At 31.7% G+C, this 24,130-nt stretch overlaps 1 protein-coding gene across 3 annotated transcripts in view; it reads right to left on the reverse strand.

Annotated features, from left to right (window-relative positions):
• Positions 1 to 5,106: 5,106 nt before the first annotated feature.
• LOC143055559 (uncharacterized) overlaps positions 5,107 to 24,130 on the reverse strand; it is a 40,418-nt gene continuing 21,394 nt past the window's right edge. For all 3 annotated transcript variants that reach the window (XM_076228715.1, XM_076228713.1, XM_076228716.1), the window contains exons 8-14: positions 22,688 to 22,978; positions 16,480 to 16,707; positions 12,481 to 12,564; positions 10,599 to 10,630; positions 9,609 to 9,719; positions 8,221 to 8,273; positions 5,107 to 6,526 (exon numbers count right to left, since the gene is read on the reverse strand). In XM_076228715.1, coding sequence (XP_076084830.1) covers positions 6,520 to 6,526; positions 8,221 to 8,273; positions 9,609 to 9,719; positions 10,599 to 10,630; positions 12,481 to 12,564; positions 16,480 to 16,707; positions 22,688 to 22,978 — 806 coding nt within the window. In that variant the 3' untranslated portion in view covers positions 5,107 to 6,519. The remainder of the gene's footprint in view (positions 6,527 to 8,220; positions 8,274 to 9,608; positions 9,720 to 10,598; positions 10,631 to 12,480; positions 12,565 to 16,479; positions 16,708 to 22,687; positions 22,979 to 24,130) is intronic.

The raw sequence follows: 24,130 nt of genomic DNA on the forward strand, positions 1-24,130 counted from the left end.
GCCGAGCTTTCTGCAACAAAAGTTGCAGGCTCGACAAAAATGATGATTGCTTCTTTAGGTCAGTTGCTGTCCCAAAATGATAGTTTTAACAGATGTCTACTCTTTGGTGAAAATGAGATAATAAGTTATTGATATGAATGTAAATATGACAAAAAATGTAAAACATTTAATAAAATATATGTAGATTACTTTATGCAACCAAATTAATAATAATATGAATTTATTCTCAAGATGGCATTAAAACTAGTATTACCTCGCAGTATATACGACAGCTTAAATATTTAATTAACTGCTATACAAATTCACATGTATTGTCAATTAAATATATGGATATAAATAAAATGAAGTTTATCAATTTTATATACATAAATGTATGTATCAATATATACATAACACGTAGCTCAGAGGTTGATAGAGCAGATTGGGACCTGAGAAAACGTTGTCAACCGAGGCGAAGCTATGTGTTATTGAATTTATTATAATGAATGTCCTTTTAAACAAATTTTGATTCAAGCATCTCTGATGAATCGTTTTTAGCCTAAACGCGCGTCTGGCGTAAATATAAAATTTCGATCCAGGTTATTATGATGAGTGTATTTTGATTATTGTCTTTTGCAATAAAAATATAAATTCAACCAGGTGCTCCGCAGGGCGCAGCTTTATACGACCGCAGAGGTCGAACCCTGAACAGTTGGGGCAAGTATGGACAAAACATTCTAGCGTGATACAGCTCTGAATTTGGATTGTGATCAAATTTTTGACATTACATGGTTTTTTATACACAAAACAAATGTCAAGATTTTACAAATTTTACAATTAAAGATTTCTTCTTCAAACTTTTTAAATCTAAAATTAAATAGTTGACACAGCATAGGTTTCTGACACAGAATGAATGTGGTCTAGTGAACTTAAAAGTTTGTTTTTGCCTTTTAGCAATTCACTATGCTGTTGAATATTAATCCTCTCAAAAAAATGTTTGAAGAAATTTTCTTTTTATTTATGAAATCTGAAATGAGAAAAATTTAACCCCCCCCCCCCTTTTCACATCCCCGTTTCCCTTTTTCCAAAACTGATATCAATTCAAATTTCTAATGGAGTTTGCAACAATAACTACTCTTTTAAATACATCATAAAATATTAAAATGTAAAATAAAGTGCTTGTTATCACTGAATGGTAAAGATTGGTTGGTAGTAAAAGTGAATATACATTGTTTATTGTATAAAACAATAAAAAAAACTTCATCAGCAACATTTTATATTGGCAAATTTCCAATGAAGTTATTTACATAAAGTCATTGGCAAATAAAAATAGAAAATGACATCATAGTCATGTCTGGCAAATGTCCAACATACATTATCTAAAAACATTTTAGATAAGATAAGGAAATAAGATGTAAAAAAACTGCTTGTTATCACTGAATGGTAAAGATTATTTTAATTTATCAGTTGGTAGTAAAAAGTGAATATACATTGTATATTGTATATAACAAAGATTTAAGTTGATTCTGGACAAAGAAAGATAACTCCAATTAAAAAAAAATCTTGCTATTGCACAATATTTTGCAATTAGATATTTCTTGCTTACTATTCTGGACAAAGAAAGATAACTCTAATTAAAAAAAAAATTGCTATTTCACAATATTGTGCAATTAGATATTTCTTGCCATTGCGCAATACTGTGCAATTGAAAAGACTTGCTATTGCACAATACTTAATATAATAATTTTAGATCCTGATTTAGACCAACTTGAAAACTGGGCCCATAATAAAAAATCTAAGTACATTTTTGGATTCAGCATATCAAAAAACCCCAAGATTTCAATTTTTGTTAAAATCAGACTAAGTTTAATTTTGGACCCTTTGGACTTTAGTGTAGACCAATTTGAAAACAGGACCAAAAATGAAGAATCTACATACACAGTTAGATTTGGTATATCAAAGAACCCCATTTATTCAATTTTTGATGAAATCAAACAAAGTTTAATTTTGGACCCTGATTTGGACCAACTTGAAAACTGGGCCAATAATGAAGAATCTAAGTACATTTTTAGATTCAGCATATCAAAGAACCTAACTGATTCATTTTTTGTCAAAATCAAACTAAGTTTAATTTTGGACCCTTTGGACCTTAATGTAGAACAATTTGAAAATGCGACCAAAAGTTAAGAATCTACATACACAGTCATGACAGTTAGATTCGGCATATCAAAGAACGCCAATTATTCAATTTTGATGAAATCAAACAAAGTTTAATTTTGGACCCTTTGGGCCCCTTATTCTGTTGGGACCAAAACTCCCAAAATCAATACCAACCTTCCTTTTATGGTCATAAACCTTGTGTTTAAATTTCATAGATTTCTATTTACTTATACTAACGTTATGGTGCGAAAACCAAGAAAAATGCTTATTTGGGTCCCTTTTTGGCCCCTAATTCCTAAACTGTTGGGACCTAAACTCCCAAAATCAATACCAACCTTCCTTTTGTAGTCATTAACATTGTGTTTAAATTTCATTGATTTATATTTACTTAAACTAAAGTTATTGTGTGAAAACCAAGAATAATGCTTATTTGGGCCCTTTTTTGGCCCCTAATTCCTAAACTGTTGAAACCAAAACTCCCAAAATCAATCCCAACCGTTCTTTTGTGGTCATAAACCTTGTGTCAAAATTTCATAGATTTCTATTGACTTAAACTAAAGTTATAGTGCGAAAACCAAGAAAATGCTTATTTGGGCCCTTTTTGGCCCCTAATTCCTAAAATGTTGGGACCAAAACTCCCAAAATCAATATCAACCTTCCTTTTGTGGTCATAAACCTTGTGTTAAAATTTCATAGATTTCCATTCACTTTTACTAAAGTTAGAGTGCGAAAACTAAAAGTATTCGGACGACGACGACGACGACGACGACGCCAACGTGATAGCAATATACGACGAAAAATTTTTCAAATTTTGCGGTCGTATAAAAACATATCTCTAAAATGACAATACTACGTGACAAGAAATGAAGAATACAGTAAAAACAAACGCAGAAATAATAAATATAATAGTAAATCAGTAACATGTAAACATAGCAAATGAACCACCTTGTCTTGAGAAATCATGCTATGGTTTTGATTAATGTATTTCAGAGAATTGTTTAAAACATTTGCTACTTTTCATGTCGTGTTTTGTATCAAAAGTCAATTATTTTAATTAATTTTAAAATATATATGAAACAAAGAGTGCATTTTTACAGAAATCCGAGTGTTTAAATCTTTTTCAATTATATTAGAGACATCTATGAGTCGTGTTAGCGTTAATAGGAAATATTTATAGATTAAGATTAAGATAATGTCGTGAGAATACTTTTGGACAACATTGGTCATTAATTCAATTTACTAGTCAGCAAAACTACGTACATTGAGTGATTAATGTCAATCAACATTTAATTTAATCTGCTTTGGTACTTTTTAGTGTTTTGAGACAACATGGCTATTTTCTTTCCCTTTTCTATTGTCATTGGTCGTATGCTACATAACGTTGAATTTACATGAAAAAAAAGAGGGAAACTTTGGATAGTAACCATGTGGCGAACATTTTTCTCCCTCTGCGAGGTTCTCTGTTATTCCTCTTTCATTGCATATACAGTTATAGTAAATCAAACGAACAACATTCAGTTCAGTAGCCAAGGTACTATTGTTTGTACATTGATTTGATAAGTTAAGGTGTCCAATACTAACAAGGTCAATATGGTAAGTTATTTAATATTTAGACTTTATAAAAGGAGTGCTATATAGTTTCCTCGTTTAAAAAATGACAATTTTAGAGCGGAAAACAATTAAAACTAAAGAATAAGCAACACGAACCCCACCAAAAACTAGGGTGATCTCAGGTGCTCCGGAAGGGTAAGCATATCCTGCTCCACATGTGGCACCCATCATGTTACTTATGTGATAACAAATTCGGAGAATAGTCTAATTCGGTAGGTCACATTATTAATTTTTTTTATACAATACCCCAAATGTGATCTACATTTTCTGTGCAAAAAACATTAGGGTATTCAAGGAAATAGTTATCAAAGGTACCAGGATTATAATTTAGTATGCCAGACACGCGTTTCGTCTACATACGACTCATCAGTGACGCTCATATCAAAATATTTATAAAGCCAAACAATTAGGAAACATTACAAAGAACAACTCATTTCATAAAAAGCAACAACTTTTGTAAATACCTGTATGCTTACAAGCTTGATACTTTGAACCTAGTAACTCATTCATTTTGTGAAACAGATTAAACCACAAAATCATAACATTAACCAATGAACCATGAAAATTAAGTCAGGTCATATGAACCCTGCAAGACGCACATGTACAACTTAAAATCATTCAATACACCAAATACAGTTGAACTATTGCTTATAGTATCTTATCAACTGACAACACTATGAAGACTGATTATTGACCAATGAACCTTAAATTGAAGACATGGTCATATCAAATTAGACAAGACAGACATATACATCTTACAATCGTTTCTGTCACTTGTTTATCAATGACCTGAGAAATAAACAAAACCACAAAACTATACTGTACCCATTGAACCATGAGGTCAAGGTCAGATAAAACCTACCAGACGGACACATACACTCTACAATCATTCCATGAATATAACATAATTGACCTTATGCTTATAAGATTCAGAGATAAAGACTTGAACATGAAACTTTATCCTTGATCACTATTCATGAAATGAGGTCAAGATAGGATGAATACTAGTTGACAGACATGTAGAAGTTGCAAAGAACAATAAAACAAATAGCTACTAATAATCGAGTATTTCACTTCAACACTAATATTTTTTCAAGCAGCCACAGAACCAGGAAAATGAGATGAAGGGCAATGGATATTATATGACAGACTTCGGTACATAAAGGTATTTGTATACAAGGTATGAAGCATCCATGTCATCTACCTTCTCAAATATAAAGCTTTATACTAAAAGTTTACGCCATTGCAGCCACTGTCATTTGATTGTAATCTTCAATGTCTAGCATTTCCAACTTTTGTCAGAGGCGAGACAGCAAGCTTGAAGCAGCATAACTGAAGAAATAAGATATTTTAATAAAAAAAAATATTTATTTGAAAATATACTAGCACAAGCATTGCACTGTAAAACGGTAATAAAAGATGACATGAGATCTGATAAAACAAATGGTATAAAATGGTATGCAACATCACAGATGTTTTCTTTACTTTAAAAAATTAGCATACTATTTCTGTTGAGTTATAAAATATACCAAGTGATTCTAGCAATTATTTTAAAAAAAATTATTGATAAAACAATATCTAAAATCTATTTTGGAGCTTAAAAATAAATTTGTTTAAAATATCAAGAAATGCTATTTCAAGACAAACTTTCTTTTTGCAACAGACAAAGAAACTGTTTACCAACCAAAAGAGGAGAGTTCATAATTTCACCAACAAAAAACAAAAGTTTTACTGTTAATTTTATTTGAAATGATCCAATTTTTACAAGACTGAACAAATATATCTGGTTCCATACATTTTTTTGTTAGTTTCCAAATGAGCAAAAGAGAAAAAAAACACATTACAAGTTCTATAAGCTAGATATTGAAAACAATGACCGATCTAAAATTGCTAAAATGTCACATCTAGTTTATCATCCTTAACCAGTTGTGTAACAAGAGTTTAGAACATAAACTAATCCCTTATATAAAAAAAAATGGTAAACCCAATTACCTCATCTACCAATTAAAATGGAAGAAGAACATATGTAAATATGTGTACTTTCAAAAACTACAATATTCTAAATTCAACTAACCCCATCTAAATCTAATCAGCTTATACATTACAAATCTATTAATATATCTATTAAAGATAGGTTCTCTGACCCTTTTAATACACTAAACAAACTAAACAAAAAGGTTATCAGACCTTTCTTATGCAATGAGCATACAGTTCTCCCGCCTTTTTAATACACTTAACCTAAGGTTATCTGACCTTTCTTTAGCACTAAGCATAAGGTTCTTATTTAATCACTAAGCACTAAGTTCCCAGACTTTTTTAAATCACTAAAGCACCAAGTTCTCCAACTTTTTTTTTTAACACTAAGCACTAACAGCTGTTTAACATTATCAAAGTTCTATCTTCATCTAATGGTGTTTCTTCTGAATGCAGAAATTTTGTTCAATTGTTTGGCCTTACATTTTCAAACCATGTCATCTATTTTATTCAATCAACTGAGGTATTTTCCAATAATTCACAAACAATCACTTGAAGAATCACCAATAAGAGTGATTTTTCACTTTAAGAACCCTGGTGTTCTATATAACAAAAAAACAAGTGAGATTGGATTCTAAAACCCGTAATCAATAAAAATATAATTTATTATAAAAGCCCCATTATTTATGGGTACTAAAAATAAAAAAAATATAATATGGTGTCCTAATATCAACTTGACTTTTTGATGTTTCAGTATTATCCATACAAATTGTAATCGGTCTTTCTCATATCCCATTACAATCTACAAAATAAAAAGAGATTACAAAAAGCTAGGAAAAAAGTATGTACAAGTTTCATTTTAGCCAACCACAGACATGCATTATTTCAGAAAATAATAACCTGTTTTTGGTCGCTTGTTTGTTTTGTATCTTACTTAAAAACCAGTAATTATTTCAGAATTATTATGATCTAGCTACTTTGTAAATTTCAGAAGATTAAATTTGATCTCCTTCAAAACTAACTGAGAGCAAATATCACAACATGTTTTTCTGCTTATTGCAAACCCAGAAGGCATACATTATATATTAATGTTGACATGACAAAGTTTTGATATCATAATCATTGTTGTCATACATATAAGACGCAGAAACTAACATAAATATTGAACTAATCTAAATGTTTTCTATAAATGAACATGCTCAGGAATTACCTTTTCAGAGAGATTTTTCAACCGTATGTACTTTGCAGACAAGCAAGCTAGCAAATACTAACTTCAAGTCTATGATCCTGACAATGATTAACCAATCAGTCTTTCACTTGGGAGGCAAGAATGCTACCATGTGACTACCAAGGCCTTCTAGAGATTTAGTGTTATGAGTAACATTTGATGTTGGCATTTCAAAGTTCAGATTTTTTTATTTTTCATACAAACTTTTTATTTTATATTTAAAAAGGTCATTATTCACCATAAATAACACCAGCAGTTCTCAACCAGTGCTTCATATTAGAACTGATATTTAAGGATGTACTTTGGCCTGGTTTAGGAAATTTTTGTCAGATGTTTGGACTGCTTGTTTTTTTCCTGTGATACAGGGTCAAATATTTTTCTCCATAACACCAATTTTTTTTTTTCATATAAGACTTCAATATTCCATTTAGGTCAGCTAAAAAAATTTAAGCAGGTTCTAGATTTCTTCCTTTCAATTTGATACCCCAAAAATATATATTGAAATATAAGGTATAAGTCTGAGTCATCCTTTTCCTACAATTCTTTTCGAAATGAAATACTGGATAAGGAGCTAAATCACCTATCAATATTTTTAGCTTATTTTGTTCCTAAACTAATTTATAATGCTCTTCTGACTTACAGTATCAATTTTAAATTCTAGATTTTTTAAATTCCACTGAAGTGCTGTACATCCTTAATTCTAATGCAATTATTTTGTATCAATGGTTCTGATTGGATGACAGTTAGCGTAAAATTCTCGATCTCCTTGTCTGTAACTAAAGTAGTCAACATTTTGAATTGCTGAATGTATTGACATGTAATTTCTACAATAATAAGCCAAAAAACTAACATGTCGCACCTACAAATCTTCTTTTTATCAAATTTCATTACATTCTGAAGCAGCACAGAAGCCAGAAAACGCCTGGTGTTAATGTTTGACGCCAGAAGGATACCTATGACGTCACCTAGTGTAGGGACCAAAGAAGATAACATCTTTTCGTGGAATTTTCTCTAAGAAGATTTTACACTGAAATAATGATTGAAATTTAATTATGAACTTGTTTTGCATTAGAATAGAGATAACTGTATTGTATTTGAAGCTTTGCAGATTTCCATCGGTAGTTTTACTGTCGCAAAAACCTGTTTACCTGTCTCCGCTATGCGTCGCCCAGTAAACTAAATTTGCAACAGAAAAACTACCGATGGACGTCCTTAAAGCTTCAAATACAATACAGTTATCTCTTAAATGTTTGCAATAAATAACATACGTTAATTCCTCTAATGCCTTTAACAACTTGTCCTTGGCTCTGACTTTAAGTTCCTACAATACAACAAACATAAGTTTATTTAACACATTTATATTAAAACCAACTTTATACGATATTCTTTAGCTATCACCTGTTAAAATAGCAGGAGTTTTTATGACCCCTTTTTCAATATCTTAAACCCGCTTGTGACATTAAATTGATATCTAAGCATTGTACAACCTCATTTTTCCCCAAGACTATTTATGACATGTTTGCCCTAAATCTGTTGAACACATTGAATATACCTTGATTGATATTTAAGTCTAGGGAAACATGATTTATTTACTTGTTGTAACTGGACATGGACTGGGACGATTACTGCGATTACTCTTTAAGATTATTACTCTTTGTCTTTCGTGGGTTTTTTTCGTTGTAAATAAATCCTTTAACACATTTGGATAAGGAAAATATTAATGTTGATATTTAAGCAAGAAAGGTTAAGGTTACAGAGGTTTGAACAACCTTTCAATAGACATTTTATCTAAAACTTTTTTAAATGCTATGCTTCTTTGGTCCATATTTTAAATTGTTTCTTCTGTAGCATGTGACATGGAGCATTTATTTTGTTTTGCATATCATAAAAAGGAAATTTTCTTTTACTTCAAAATCGGGTAAAAAAATGCTAAAACATTTCAAGCAGAATATTTTTTTCAAATGGGTAAATATTGATATGAAGTACAAATTTTATTAATGAGTGACTTTAACCCTAACAGTAAAGCTTCATACTACAGTGTAATTGTGAAAATACTAACCCCCAATAGCATCAACCGTAACAATAAGATTGTTTTTGTTGTTTTAACGCCACTTTTAAGTGCCACTTTTAAGCGCCACATTTTGGCTTTTTAGTGGCTGCCAGTTTTAATTGGTGGAGGAAGCTTGAGTACTAGAAAACAAGAATGTGTCCATAGTACACGGATGCCCCACTCGCACTACCATTTTACATTTTCACTGGACAGTGAAATTGGGGTCAATACTTTAATTTGGCATAAAATTAGAAAGATCATATCATAGCTGACATGTGTACTAAGTTTCAAGTTGATTGGACTTCAACTTCATCAAAAACTACCTTGACCAAAAACTTTAACCTGAAGCGGGACGAACGAACGGACGAACGGAGGCACAGACCAGAAAACATAATGCCCCTCTACTACCGTAGGTGGGGCATAAAAACACCTACCTTTGATAGGCAAAATGACAATCCTAGTCAATTAAGATTGGAGTTGAGTGCATCTGCAAGAGAGGGGTTCAAACTCACAACCTCAGTGTTGACTGGCTAGTGATTACAGTAGTAGAACTACTTAAACCACTTGGCCACCGAGGCGCCTTGCTCTAACAATATGTATGATTACCTCATCCTTATTGTATGAGTATCCTTCATCATGTTTTTCCTCGAGAAGTTCAATCTGCTTCAATTTCTTCTCGATTTTCTTGATTTCTCTTTTCTTAGCATCTTCAAAATTCTATAAAGTAAATAAAAAGTCATTCTAACAATTAAATTTCATACAATCAGAGATATTCTCATGAACAGTAAACAAATATCACAGTTATTTGTGAACGGAAAAACTACGATTTTTTAATCCATCATTTGATAAAAGTAAAATAAAAACATTCTCTCTTTAAATCAGTCTGTTCAATACCATTGTATGGAGAGTACTGTGTCATATGAATCAACCTAAATAATTATGTGTATCTAATTGACAAGACCTAAAGGGAAATAACTCCAAGTAAAATATCAGTCCAAGTTTATTTTATCGTGTGTTTTTCTATGTTGTGATGTTATGCTATTGTTTCAGGAAAAAGGGAGAAGGTTTGGTACCATTAAAACATTTAATCCTGCTGCAAATGTTTGCACCTGTCCTAAGTCTTGTTTATGTAATTTATACACGTTTCTCTTTTCTCATTTTTTATATAAATTTGACCGTTGGTTTTTTCCGTTTGAATGATTTTACACTAGTAATTTTGGGGCCCTTTATAGCTTGTTGTTCGGTGTTAGCCAAGGCTCCGTGTTGAAGGCCATACACTGACCTATAATGGTTTACTTTTTTATATTGTTATATGGATGGAGAGTTGTCTCATTGGCACTCATATCAAGTCACTACCATAGACAAAATGTTATATATGAATGCATGAATATTGTGCATCTTTGAGAGTAAAATCAGCATTTCATATTTCTTGATTTTTTTATAACATTTGGATTTATAAGTAATCATTGTGTACCAATTTTCTTGCATTTCATTGGTATACTTGATTCAAATCAGGTAAGGATAAGAATAGAAAATTTGTAGAAAATAGAAAAATTGTCCTAAGCCTTCAATCTTATATAAGAAATTTGTACTTACTGCATTAATGGACCCCTCTTTTACAGGGGAAACTGAAAGAAACAAAAAATACATTTAAATGAAGTATTTAATTTTGTATTGTTTTACTTTTAGACTTTATTTGAATGAATCAGATGTCTTTTAACAATTTTAATCTGCATAACTTATGCCAGATACTCTGACAAGTATAATAAATTTTCTGTATGGGAGACAACTTTTGTAAAATTTATTATAAATATTATCTACCGAAATTCACATTTTTTACTAAACTTTTTAAAAATCTTTGAAAAAACATACAATTTTCAGTATATTTAGGCTGAGTATTAAATACCAGATAGAGTGCAAATTGGAACCAGTATCAGATCAAACAGATTCCAGATAATACAAATGGCAGATGTTTATCTATAATTTAAGTATGTAGCCTTTTGTATATAAAAAAATTCAAATCACTGAAAACTGATCCCCGAGGAAAATTCAAGACAGAAAGTCCTCAATGACATGGCAAAATCAAATAATAAAATACATCAAATGAATAAACAACAACTGTCACATTCCTGACTTGGTACAGGCATTTTCAAATGTAGAAAATGGTGGATTGAACCAGGTTTTAAAGCGCTAAACCTCGAAAAATACGAAAATAGCATCAAATTTCATTACATTGACAAAGATGTGTGAACAAAATGTCACAAATAGGGGTACAACATCAACATGAAACCCAACAAAACTGGGGTTGATTTCAGGTTCTCAAGAAGGGTAAGCAGATCCTGCTCCACATGTGGCACACATTGTGTTGTTCATATTATTACAAAGAAGGTAAATAGTCTAATTTTGTAGGTCACATTTGTAAAAAGGGAACAAATGTGAACTTCCAAAAAGTAAAGTATTGTATACGAATTTTCTACAAAATTGCAGCAACCCAACAACCAGTTGTCCAATACATCTGAAATTTTCAGCGCAGATAGATCTTGACTTGATCAACAATGTAACTTCTCGTCAGGGTTATAAGCCAAAATCTACATTTTACCCCCATGTTCTATTTTTAGCCATGGCAGCCATCTTGATTAATTAGCTGGATCACCGCACACATTTTCAAAACTAGATACCCTAATAAAAACTGTGGCTAAGTTTGGTGAAATTTGGCCCAGTAGTTTCAGAGGAGAAGATTTTTGTAACAGATAAACATTAACGAAAAATTGGTAAAAAATTACTATAAAGGTCAATAACTCCTTAAGGGGTCAACGGACCATTTTGGTCTTGTTGACTTATTTGTAGATCTTACTTTACTGAACATTATTGCTGTCTACAGTTTTTCTCTATCTATAATAATATTCAAGATAATAAACAAAACGAAATTTCTTTAAAAATTACCAATTCAGGGGCAGCAACCCAACAACCAGTTGTTAGATTCATCTGAAAATTTCAGAGCAGATAGATCTTGACCTGATAAACAATTTTATCACGGTCAGATTTGCTCTAAATGCTTTGGTTTCAGAGTTATAAGCCAAAATCTACATTTTACCCCTATGTTTTATTTTAAGCCATGGCAGTCATCTTGGTTGGCCAGGTCACACATTTTTTGAACTAGATACCCCAATGATCATTGTGGCAAAGTTTTGTTAAATTTGGCCCAGTAGTTTCAGAGGAGAAGATTTTTGTAAAAGTTAACGACGACGGACGGAGACAGACAACGGAAGCCAAGTGATGAAAAAAGCTCACTTGAAAGGGCCAGGTGAGCTAATAAAAAGTTTTGTTGTCCTATTGACCCAATACTTTTCAGCAGGTGTTAACACATAAAAAAAAATAATCTTTTATTGCAATTGTTACCTATTGGGCTGAAACTTGTTTATGTGTTAACACCTGCTGAAAAGTATTGGGTCAATAGGACAACAAAACATTTTCTTACCTCTGCTTATCTCTCCAGTATCTGATGGTACTTTAACCACAACAAATGATGGAGATGTAGGAGATGTAGGAGCTCCTTCTGTATCTACAATACAATTTCATAAAAAATTTAAAACAAATAAACCAGCATGTTTGTTTACAAGTTACTTCCCACAATTCTTGCATCACTAAATGAGTCTTCTCATATATATACAAAGTGAAAGTTGTCAATAGACCTTCAGACCATTTTTCCATATAATTTACTGAAGTTATGGAACATATTTCAAGGCATATCTTAATCAGACTTGGGGTAATTGTAATTGTTATCGTAAATCAGCTGTAATTGATTACAATTTTTCAAGTAATCATTGTAATCATTAATCAGCCAAAAATCTGATTACATGTAATTTAATTTAATCAATTACTTTTCAAAATACCCTGTAATCCTGATTACTTTTTGATTACATTCTGATTACATTGAAAAAAATCTAAAACTGTGTTTATGGTCAATAAATGAACCTTTTTATTTAATGAATACTTAATATGTTAAAATAGTTTTGTTTACTTTAAGCATGTTAATTGATTTGTATACTTCAGTAAACCAGATGCTCCGCAGGGCGTAGCTTTATACGACCGCAGAGGTTGAACCCTGAACGGTTGGGGCAAGTATGGACACAACATTCAAACTGGATTCAGCTCTAAAATTGGATTGTGATTAAATAGTTGACACAGCATAGGTTTCTGACACAGAATGAATGTGTTCTAATGAACTTAAAAGTTTTGTTTTCTCTTAGAGCAATTCACTATGCTGTTGAATATTAATCCTCTCAAAAAAATGTTTGAAGAAATTTTCTTTTTATTTATGAAATTTCAAATGAGAAAAATTGAACCCAATTTTTTTAATCACATCCCCCTTTCCCTTATTCCAAAACTAATCTCAATTAAAATTTCTAATGGAGTTTGCAACAATAACTACTCATTTAAATACATCATAAAATATTAAGATGTAAAAAAAAATGCTTGTTATCACTGAATGGTAAAGATTATTTTAATTTATCAGTTGGTAGTAAAAAGTGAACATACATTGTATATTGTATATAACAAAGATTTAAGTTGATTCTGGACAAAGAAAGATAACTCCAATTAAAAAACAATCTTGCTATTGCACAATATTTTGCAATTAGATATTTCTTGCTTACTATTCTGGACAAAGAAAGATAACTCTAATTAAAAAAAAATATTACTATTTCACAATATTGTGCAATTAGATATTTCTTGCCATTGTGCAATACTTTGCAATTGAAAAGACTTGCTATTGCACAATACTTAATATAATAATTTTAGATCCTGATTTGGACCAACTTGAAAAATGGGCCCATAATCAAAAATCTAAGTACATGTTTGGATTCAGCATATCAAAGAACCCCAAGATTTCAATTTTTGTTAAAATCAAACTAAGTTTAATTTTGGACCCTTTGGACTTTAATGTAGACCAATTTGAAAACAGGACCAAAAATGAAGAATCTACATACACAGTTAGATTTGGCATATCAAAGAACCCCATTTATTCAATTTTTGATGAAATCAAACAAAGTTTAATTTTGGACCCCGATTTGGACCAACTTGAAAACTGGGCCAATAATCAAGAATCTAAGTACATTTTTAGATTCAGCATATCAAAGAACCCAACCAATTCATTTTTTGTCAAAATCAAACTAAGTTTAATTTTGGACCCTTTGGACCTTAATGTAGACCAATAAGAAAACGGGACCAAAAGTTAAGAATCTACATACACAGTTAGATTCGGCATATCAAAGAACCCAGATTATTCAATTTTGATGAAATCAAACAAAGTTTAATTTTGGACCCTTTGGGCTCCTTATTCCTAAACTCCCAAAATCAATACCAACCTTCCTTTTATGGTCATAAACCTTGTGTTTAAATTTCATAGATTTCTATTTACTTATACTAACGTTATGGTGCGAAAACCAAGAAAAATGCTTATTTGGGTCCCTTTTTGGCCCCTAATTCCTAAACTGTTGGGTCCTTAACTCCCAAAATCAATACCAACCTTCCTTTTGTGGTCATAAACATTGTGTTTAAATTTCATTGATTTCTTTTTACTTAAACTATAAAGTTATTGTGCGAAAACCAAGAATAATGCTTATTTGGGCCCTTTTTTGGCCCTTAATTCCTAAACTGTTGAAACCAAAACCCCCAAAATCAATCCCAACCTTTCTTTTGTGGTCATAAACCTTGTGTCAAAATTTCATAGATTTCTATTAACATAAACTAAAGTTATAGTGCGAAAACCAAGAAAATGCTTATTTGGGCCCTTTTTGGCCCCTAATTCCTAAAATGTTGGGACCAAAACTCCCAAAATCAATACCAACCTTCCTTTTGTGGTCATAAACCTTGTGTTAAAATTTCATAGATTTCTGTTCACTTTTACTAAAGTTAGAGTGCGAAAACTAAAAGTATTCGGACGACGACGACGACGAGGCAGACGACGACGCCAACGTGATAGCAATATACGACGAAAATTTTTTCAAATTTTGCGGTCCTATAAAAATAAACTGTTACTGTATTGAAAAGTCATCATTAGCTTTAGTAAAATATATTGTACATATATTCACAATTTAAAGATGTACATTATTTATATATTTGATAATAGATGTTATATATTCAAGTAATAATTTTCTTTAACGCTTGAATTATAATCTTTTGTTAATTTTGTGACTTTTGTCAACTTTAAATTGACAAGTAGGATACCAATTAAGGATTGTTTGTATTGCAATTACCAATTGTGTATAGCTATAGGGCAATATTTATGATAAAAGATAAATCAGACATGTGAAAATTAATCTAATGGGCAAAAATGAATTAAAAGTTGGACAATTATGTATCTATCATATTAAAATTTTACATAGTTTTTAAGTGGTAACACATTATTTCATTCATCATGTCCATATTTTAACTCCAAGAAACTGCACCTTGAAATACATATAAAGTCTGGAAGGGGTCAGAAGGTAAACAGCAAACTCTGTTTAAAGCTATATCCAACTGAAGTCAAAATAATTCAGAGATCAACGATGATAAAGTTTAATGGGTCATTACCAGTGAAATAATGTTCATGTATATATCATATATATATGTTGTAAATTTTTGCGATTTCTTCAATAGAAAAAGTTTGACGTTATTATTTATAACATATCTAATAAAATCCTTTTTCAAAAATTTCTATAGTTATACCAAACGTTTATTTATTCACATAATTCAAATGTTTTTTTTTAAATTCATTGTAATCAGATGTAATCATGATTACTTTGTCAATGTAATCATTAATTTAATCAGATACTTTCAGAAATGATGTAATCGTTAATTTAATTTAATCGTACAAATGACAAAGTAATTGTAATTTAATCAATTACATTGAAAGTAATCAGACCCATCTCTGATCTTAATTAGTTATTCTCTATACTATAAATTCAGGAATAATTGCATACATTTATAATTGGTTTTTAAAGAATGGACAAAACAGCGAAATTAATCCAAGAATATCTGCAAATAGATATGCATTAGATATCAAAATGTGAGTTCTTATTATCTGATCCTAATTGTAATCCAGTCCCTTTATTCACAATAATAATAATCTTGCAAAAGTTTCTGAATTTCCATTATGTGAAATTTGCTTATTGTTTGAAAATTCATATCCCATGTATGACTAAACATTGTTTGAGTACTTTTTCCCCTTTTTGTTAGAGCCCCTTTCTGTCAATACAATGGAAGAAAACTCTTGACTCTAACACTACTGTAATTTCAGAAATTATTTTAATTTTGTCATTTTGCACTAAAATGTGATTTTAAATTTTTGAGATATTGAAAAATCTTATTCATATAAAAACTTTCAAAGTTTAAATTATTGCAATTATAACCCTGTGGCATATTTTGCAATAATGAAAACATAGCAACAATTTCTGAATTTACAGTATTCCATACTTTGAAAGGGGTTCACACTTACCTCTAAGCACCCCTCTTCCCAGGCCAACACTAAAGGCAGAAGGAGGTAACAAAGCCACACCTCTACCAATACCAGCAGGGGCTCTAGAAGGAGCAGGAGGACTTTCATTCTCCTTATTTCCACCAACAGGCTTTACTATATCTTCTTGTCTATCCTCAATATCTGCAAACTGTCCTGGCAACTGTATTTCTTCTTCTCTATCGGAAGCAGCAAACTGACCGTTAAACCCTAAATAATATAAACTTATATTAGAACAAGAATACTAAACACTGCAATAAATTTTAGAAAGTAAAAAGTTCCAATTAAAACTTACTATCTTTGAAATTTATAAAATCTCACTAATTTTTATTTTTCACTCAAATTAAATCACGAAATGTATAATGAATATATCTTCTCCCTTGAGAAAAGTTAATCCAAAGGGACTATCCTATTTTAGACCTTTTGGATCTTCTACTACCAAATGTTTTATTTGTTTGGCTTTCAAAACTTTTGGTCCCAAAACTTTGTAAATTTGGTAATTTCTTTTTATGATTACTGGACTAATCTGGAATTTATTTATCTTAAATATTTTAGTCATAATACATGTAATATGTATCAAATAAAGTTTTAGTCTCTTGTATTTTTTTCATATAAAAAAAATTCTTTACAATAGCTTATGCAGCAAACTTGGTCATTCATTTGAATTCTTTTTTTAAGTCGTATAAACTAACTTTGTAAAACTTTCTGGTCTATCATCCTAAGGACAATCTTAAGCATATTCAGGAGTATGTTTGGTAAAGGCCATTTTTGGCACTGATTATAAAGTGCAATGTTACAAATGTTGAAATTTACATCTCAAATAGGTCATAATTTGACAAAATCAAATGGATTTCAACCAAATTTAGGACCATGAAACAAAGAGCCCTGGCATCGACAAACTATTATTTAAGTTGAGACATGTAATAAAATTAACGGTACCAATTTTCTTGCACCAGCATTTCGACAATACATGTCTCTTCAGTGAAAATATTTGAAACCCAAAGTAAAATGTATTTACAAACATTATTTTAACAGATCTTTTTCGATAACATATATATGGGATCCATGTTTCCTGTCCAATAATCAATGGAAATTTACCCATTTTCATCAAAAATCAAAATGAATTCTATTTTTGATGTCATAAATAAAACACAGGAACGTCAATTTTCAACAAAAAAAGCACAAGTCCTATCTATTTACTGTTATGATTCATTGTGATATTGGTAAATAAATCCTAAATTCAAAATTTTTAGCTAAAAAAGTGGGCCATGTTAGGGCCTTATCGAAACCTACTCCTTTTGTGATACATTAGAAGAAAAAAATCAAAGCACTGTAAGCGCTGTAGGCAGTTAACCAAAAACCAAGCCAAACATAATTATAAAAACTGTGGCAATGTTGCTTCAATTTTTTTTTTAAAGATTTTTAAAGAGAACAATTATTAGACAGTCATATATTGTACATTTATGTTCATTTAATGATTATGAATTAATCATTAAGGCAAATAATTCATTTTTTGTCAAAGTTTTTAAAAGCATCGCATATATCAAGTATATTTTTTTCATGGTAATGAGTCTGCAGTGGTACAAGTTTGCAATGATTGCAGTTCTTCTAGTTGATAGTTAACGTTGGTATTAGTTGACTGTTAGTAGTTCAAGTTGACTTTAGTAAGAGCTTGTAAAAGTATGAATGGACTTGCTTCCCTGGAAAGAAAACTGAGTTTGTGTTCAACAGTACAAAAGTTATGAGACACAAATCAGACAAATGTTTACTACTACAAGGATCAAAGGTGAGGTCTGACTAACCTGTCCATAGTAAATGTAAATGTCCCCCACCTTCACCCCAAGTCTATGATGTCTGAGTTTGGAATAAAATGACAGGTAATTATAAAAACAGTTGGTCAAACATTCTTGGGCTTGAAAGATGTGTTTTCTTTATAATGAGCCATATGAAAATGAAAATTTTTATAGGACCAGAAATAATTCAAATTATAATTAAGGTAAATTCTTTAAACCTACTAATTATTTTCCATCAATAAAATTTTATAATTATCAAAAAAATTATTGTTACATAATGCTGTTACGAAGTCTTCCAAACAAAGCTCCAATAATTATTCATTCCCATGGTCGCCTGAAATTGGGCAAGATCTAGTACACATTGGTTAGGACTAGCAAAGTGACATAGATATAGGAAGATGTGCCAATGAGACAACGCTCCATCCAAATAACAATTTAAAAAAAAGTAAACCATAATAGGTCAATATACGGCCTTCAACACAGAGCCTTGGCTCACACCGAACAACAAGCTGTAAAGGGCCCCAAAATTACTAGTGTTAAACCATTCAAACGGGAAAACCAACCGTTTAATCTAAAAAAAGAAACGAGAAACGAGAAACACGTATATATTACATAAACAAATGACAACTACTGTACATCAGATTCCTGACTTAGGACAGGTGCAAACATTTGCAGCGGGATTAAACGTTTTAATGGATCCAAACCGTCTCCCTTTTTCTGAAACAATAGCATGTTACATCACAACATAGAAAGACATGCATATGTGACGCCTATGACATTGATATTGTATGTCATTCAATCTTTTTGAAATGACAAACAGGAATGAATATGGTTTAGTTTAGGAGTTGGTTTTTCAATCTTTTACAAGTTCTCAAAACACACACAAGAGGGGGTTGGGTGACCCTAGGGACTACCCTTATATTTCATTTAATGTTTTATCTTGTCCCATACATGCATATACATGTATATGGTTTGGGGTGGGGATCTCAATCGTTATCAAGTTTTCAAACAGGAGGGGTGGGTGATCCTAGTGAATTCCCCTATATTTCATTTGATTTGTTATATTGTCCAATACATGAATATATATGGTTGAGGGGTGGGGATCTCATCTGTTTCTAAGTTATCAAACAGGAATGGGTAGGGTGACCCTAAGGACTCTCCCTTTATTTCATTTGATTAGTTCTCATACATGAATATATATGGTTTAATTTAAAGGTGGGGATCTCAATTGTTTCCAATTTCTCAATCAGGAGGGGTGGGGTGACTGCAGGGACTTCTATATTTCATTTGATTTGTTATATAGTCCCATATATAAGAATATATGGTTAAGGGGTGAGGATCTCAAATTTTTCCAAGTTCTCAAACAGGAGGGTGTACAGTGACCATAAGGACCCCCTTATAATTCATTTGATTTGTAATATTGTCCCATACATAAATATATGTTGTTTAAGATTGTGGATCTCGACCGTTATAAATTCTCAAACAGAAAGGGGTAGAGTGGCCCCACGAACTCCACCTATATTTCATATGATTTGTTATATTGTCCCATACATGAATATATATTGTTTATGGGTGGGGATCTTGACCGTTACCAAATTCTCAAACAGGAGGGGTGGGGTGACCCCTATATTTCATTTGATTAGTTATATTGTCCCATACATGAATAAATATGGTTTAGGGTTGAGGATCTCGAATGTTTCCAAGTTCTCAAACAGAAGGGTTTGCATTGACCCTAGGGACCCCCTTATTATTCCTTTGATTTGTAATATTGTCCCATACATGAATATAAATGGTTTAAGATTGGGGATCTCAACCATTTCCGGAAGGGGAAGATTGGCCCCACGAATTCCACCTATATTTCATATGATTTGTTATATTGTCCCATGTATATGTTACAGACCATGTGAGTATTTGGACCGTCCGCGTACGGTCCGGACCGTATACGTATACTCGTACGGTCCGATCATACGCGTACGGTCGGACCGTATGAGTATACGCGTATGGTACAGTACGAGCTGACCATACATGTTATTAGATCATATGGGTTAAATTTAAAAAAATTAACATTAATCACAATCTTTATTTTCAGATTTACTAATTTAATATTATTACAATTACACGGATAAAATGAACAAATGAACAATTGAAATTAAATATTTGTTTAATTGTATATATATCTTGATCCTAATTTTGGTACTCTCAACCAATGTTACACTTGCTACCACAAGTAACGTAGTAATATTTTTTACATTTACATTTTTGCTGTTCGTGTATGTTCCTTAGCAAAAATATTTTTTGGTAAAGTTGCTAAATATTCTAAAACAATTGTCCTCCAACATTATATTTACTTCCGATATTTTCAATTTTAGTGATCATAATTCAATTATTTTACTGAGTGATCGACATGTTAAATACAAGAGATTAACAGATTCAATTAGCGTGAATTTATTAAATCATTAAAATATATAGTTTTTTTTTTCAATTACAATTAAACTTTTTTATATCTATTTGAGAGTTAAGTTATATTGATCTGTTATATGGATCTGATTAACTTTGACAACTTTTTAATATAAGTCAGACCGTACGCGTACGGTCCGACGTATGAGTACTTTGAAAAAGTACGCATACGGTCCAAATATTCATACGGTCTGGAACATATACATGAATATATATGGTTTAGGGGTGGGGATCTCGACCGTTTCCAAGTTCTCAAATAGGAGGGGGTAGAGTGGCCCCAGGGACTCCACCTATATTTCATTTGATTAGTTATTTAGTCTCATACATGAATAAATATGGTTTAGGGGTGGGGATCTCATCCGTTTCAAAGTTATCAAACAGGAGGAGGTAGAGTGGCCCTAGGGACTTCCCCTATATTTCATTTGATTAGTTATTTAGTCTCATACATGAATGTATATGGTTGAGGGGTGGGGATCTCATCCGTTTCAAAGTTATCAAACAGGAGGAGGTAGAGTGGCCCAATGGTCTCCACCTATATATCATATGATTTGCTTACATTCAGGTATCATATAATATAGTTGCACTATTTGTGCCTGTCCCAAGTCAGAAGCCTGTAATTCAGTGGTTGTCGTTTGTTTATGTGTTACATATTTGTTTTTTGTTACTTTTTTATATAAATAGGGCCGTTAGTTTTCTCGTTTGAATTGTTTTACATTGTCTTGTCTGGGCCTTTTATAGCTGACTATGCGGTATGGGCTTTGCTCATTGTTGAAGGCCGTACGATGACCTATAGTTGTTAATGTCTGTGTCATTTTGGTCTCTTGTGGATAGTTGTCTCATTGGCAATCATACCACATCTTTTTTTTCGTAAAAAACTTCCAGCTATTTTAACTGACCTATCAAAATTGAGAAGAAAAAAATACCTTTGAAATTGCAGTAATATGTTTAACTTTAAAAGCATCTAACATGCATTACCAACATTTATCACTGATAAAGAAAATTTATACTGTTACCAGGAACATATATATTGTTTTTGACAGATATACAGTGAGATACGATTTTACTCGGATTTACACATTATTTGTCGGCGATTTTCTGTATAAAGCTAGCGGCTGAACAAATTGAACATCGCTGTCATGAATAGTAATAATGAAAATAAGTTTGAGATCGTTTATTAGGAAACTTTGGTAAAAATGTTTGCAAAGTTATTAATTTTTTTTCTTTCAAGGTCCGTCGGGCCTGTCGGGCGTAGCTAGTAACCAAGTAGAAAGTCCGACTGCAAAAGTGAAAGGTCGCAGACCTCGGACCACCGCTTATTTGAACCCCTGCGTCTAAATTGAAGATACGAAAATTTCGTCTTCTAATTCAAAATTGCCGCCAACAGCGTGATCAGTTGAACTTATATTAATAGACTACTGACGTAGTTGACTACGTATTGACGACAAACAATATTACTACGACTTTTGCAATTTGGGAAATCTTAATTACTTGTCTTTAGAGATTTTCGGTGATTAAATATTTCATACATTTGTTCTTTGACATATTAGCCAAAAGCTCAGGGGATAATAAACTACATAAGGATTCCTAATGTGCTCTACTTCCTATGTGCAACTTCAAAACTTTTGGGAAAATCGACGATCATTTAAGGTTTTTCTGGTCATATTTTTTGTAATCCAGAATGAAAAGTATGAAAAAAACTGTCCAATAAGTTATAAATAACATAGTTACCAGTTAGATAATAATAATGGCAAGTATTTCAGCATGTATTGGGTAGAACACAAATCCAGGGTGCTCGCATAAGGCAGCTTAACTGCCTAAAAATCAAGGCCAACATGCTTTGGCCCGACCACTGATAAGTTCGTAAGTGTTTGGTACAAATAAAGTAATACAACTTTGCCACATTTATACAGATGTAACTTTTGACTGTACATTGTACAAACCTGGAGGTCCTGTTTTTGACTTTGCTCCATTACTTATCATGCCATTAACTTGTGTTGTGCCATTCATAGTCTGAGCATAGTTGTTCATGCTCATCATGCCATTAACTTGTGAAGATCCATTCATATTTTGAGCATAGTTCAGAGCAGATGCTCTCCCCATAGCTCGTCCAGCCGGTGGCAAAGATGTGGCCATACCACGACCCACTGCAGGCACACTGCCGCGACCAACAGCTGCCATTTTCTGTGCTCGTCCTGCTGCCTGTGGTATTTCTGGATTCATTGCAGCTCCACCTGTTGATAAAAATCAAGAAATTCGGAAGACTAAAATACACGATAGGTCAATCAAATTGTTCTTGATTGTTTTTTTATTCATCAGCATGAATTCCATAATTCATTAAAATAGACTTTTCAACACTGGAAGGAAATACCTGACATTTTCATTTTTTAAGGGAGGAAATGTTAACAGATCAGCATACCCTTCTGGAGCAATTGAGATCTCCTCCAGTTTTTGGTGGGGTTCCTGTTGCTCAGTCTTTAGTTTTCTTTGTTGTTTGTTGTTTACTATTGTTTGTCTGTCTTTTTCATTTTTAGCCATGGCATTGTCAGTTTATTTTCTATTTGTGAGTTTGACTGTTCCTCTAGTATCTTTCGTCCCTCTTTTATAATGTTGAAAACCTAATATCTTATGTTTTATTACATAATCTGAAAGATAAAACCTTGAACTTTACAGGAAAAATACTCCCACTTCTGGGAAAAATCTGTAAAGAAAGTACACAGTATCAGTTCATTATGTAAAGCCATAATTATATAATTTTTTCAACTAAAATAGAAGTTGCAGCTAAATGATAGCATCAAAGGCCTAAACCTTGCTACTTAAAAGAAGCAAAAAGTTCCTTTTTGTTTATTTTACTAATGAAAAGATATTATTTAAATCTATATGTTTAAAATTTTGGTAAAACTACAAAATCACAGTTTGTGACAAAACTTTGAATTTGCTACTTAAATAAGTGATTTAAAAATCACTTATTTCAATTAGTTCACCCGACTGATAGATAAACTGAATCCCAACTGATCATTCCATTTCATAGAAACTAAGAAATTATCCAGGAAATCTTCTACCCAAGATATTTTTGACAGAGGACTGAGTCGCCAGGTTACTAGACCTGCTTTCAATTTAGTAACATAGGTAACAGGAGATCAATGTTGAGACTTTTAATTGCAAATATATTAAAAGTAGCAAGTCAAAATTCAATTGAGGACTAACACAACTTTGAAAACAATGAACAACTACCAACTAGATGACTTGGAAACTGCATATCATATAATATATATAACAAGTTTCATTTAGCAAGTCAATAAGTTTTAAAATTTCAACAAGAATGTGTCCATAGTACATGAATGCTCCACTCGCATTATCATTTTCTATGTTCAGTGGACCGTGAA

The sequence above is a fragment of the Mytilus galloprovincialis genome, chromosome 12 (genome assembly GCF_965363235.1).
Source record: "Mytilus galloprovincialis chromosome 12, xbMytGall1.hap1.1, whole genome shotgun sequence".
NCBI classification, from domain to species: domain Eukaryota; kingdom Metazoa; phylum Mollusca; class Bivalvia; order Mytilida; family Mytilidae; genus Mytilus; species Mytilus galloprovincialis.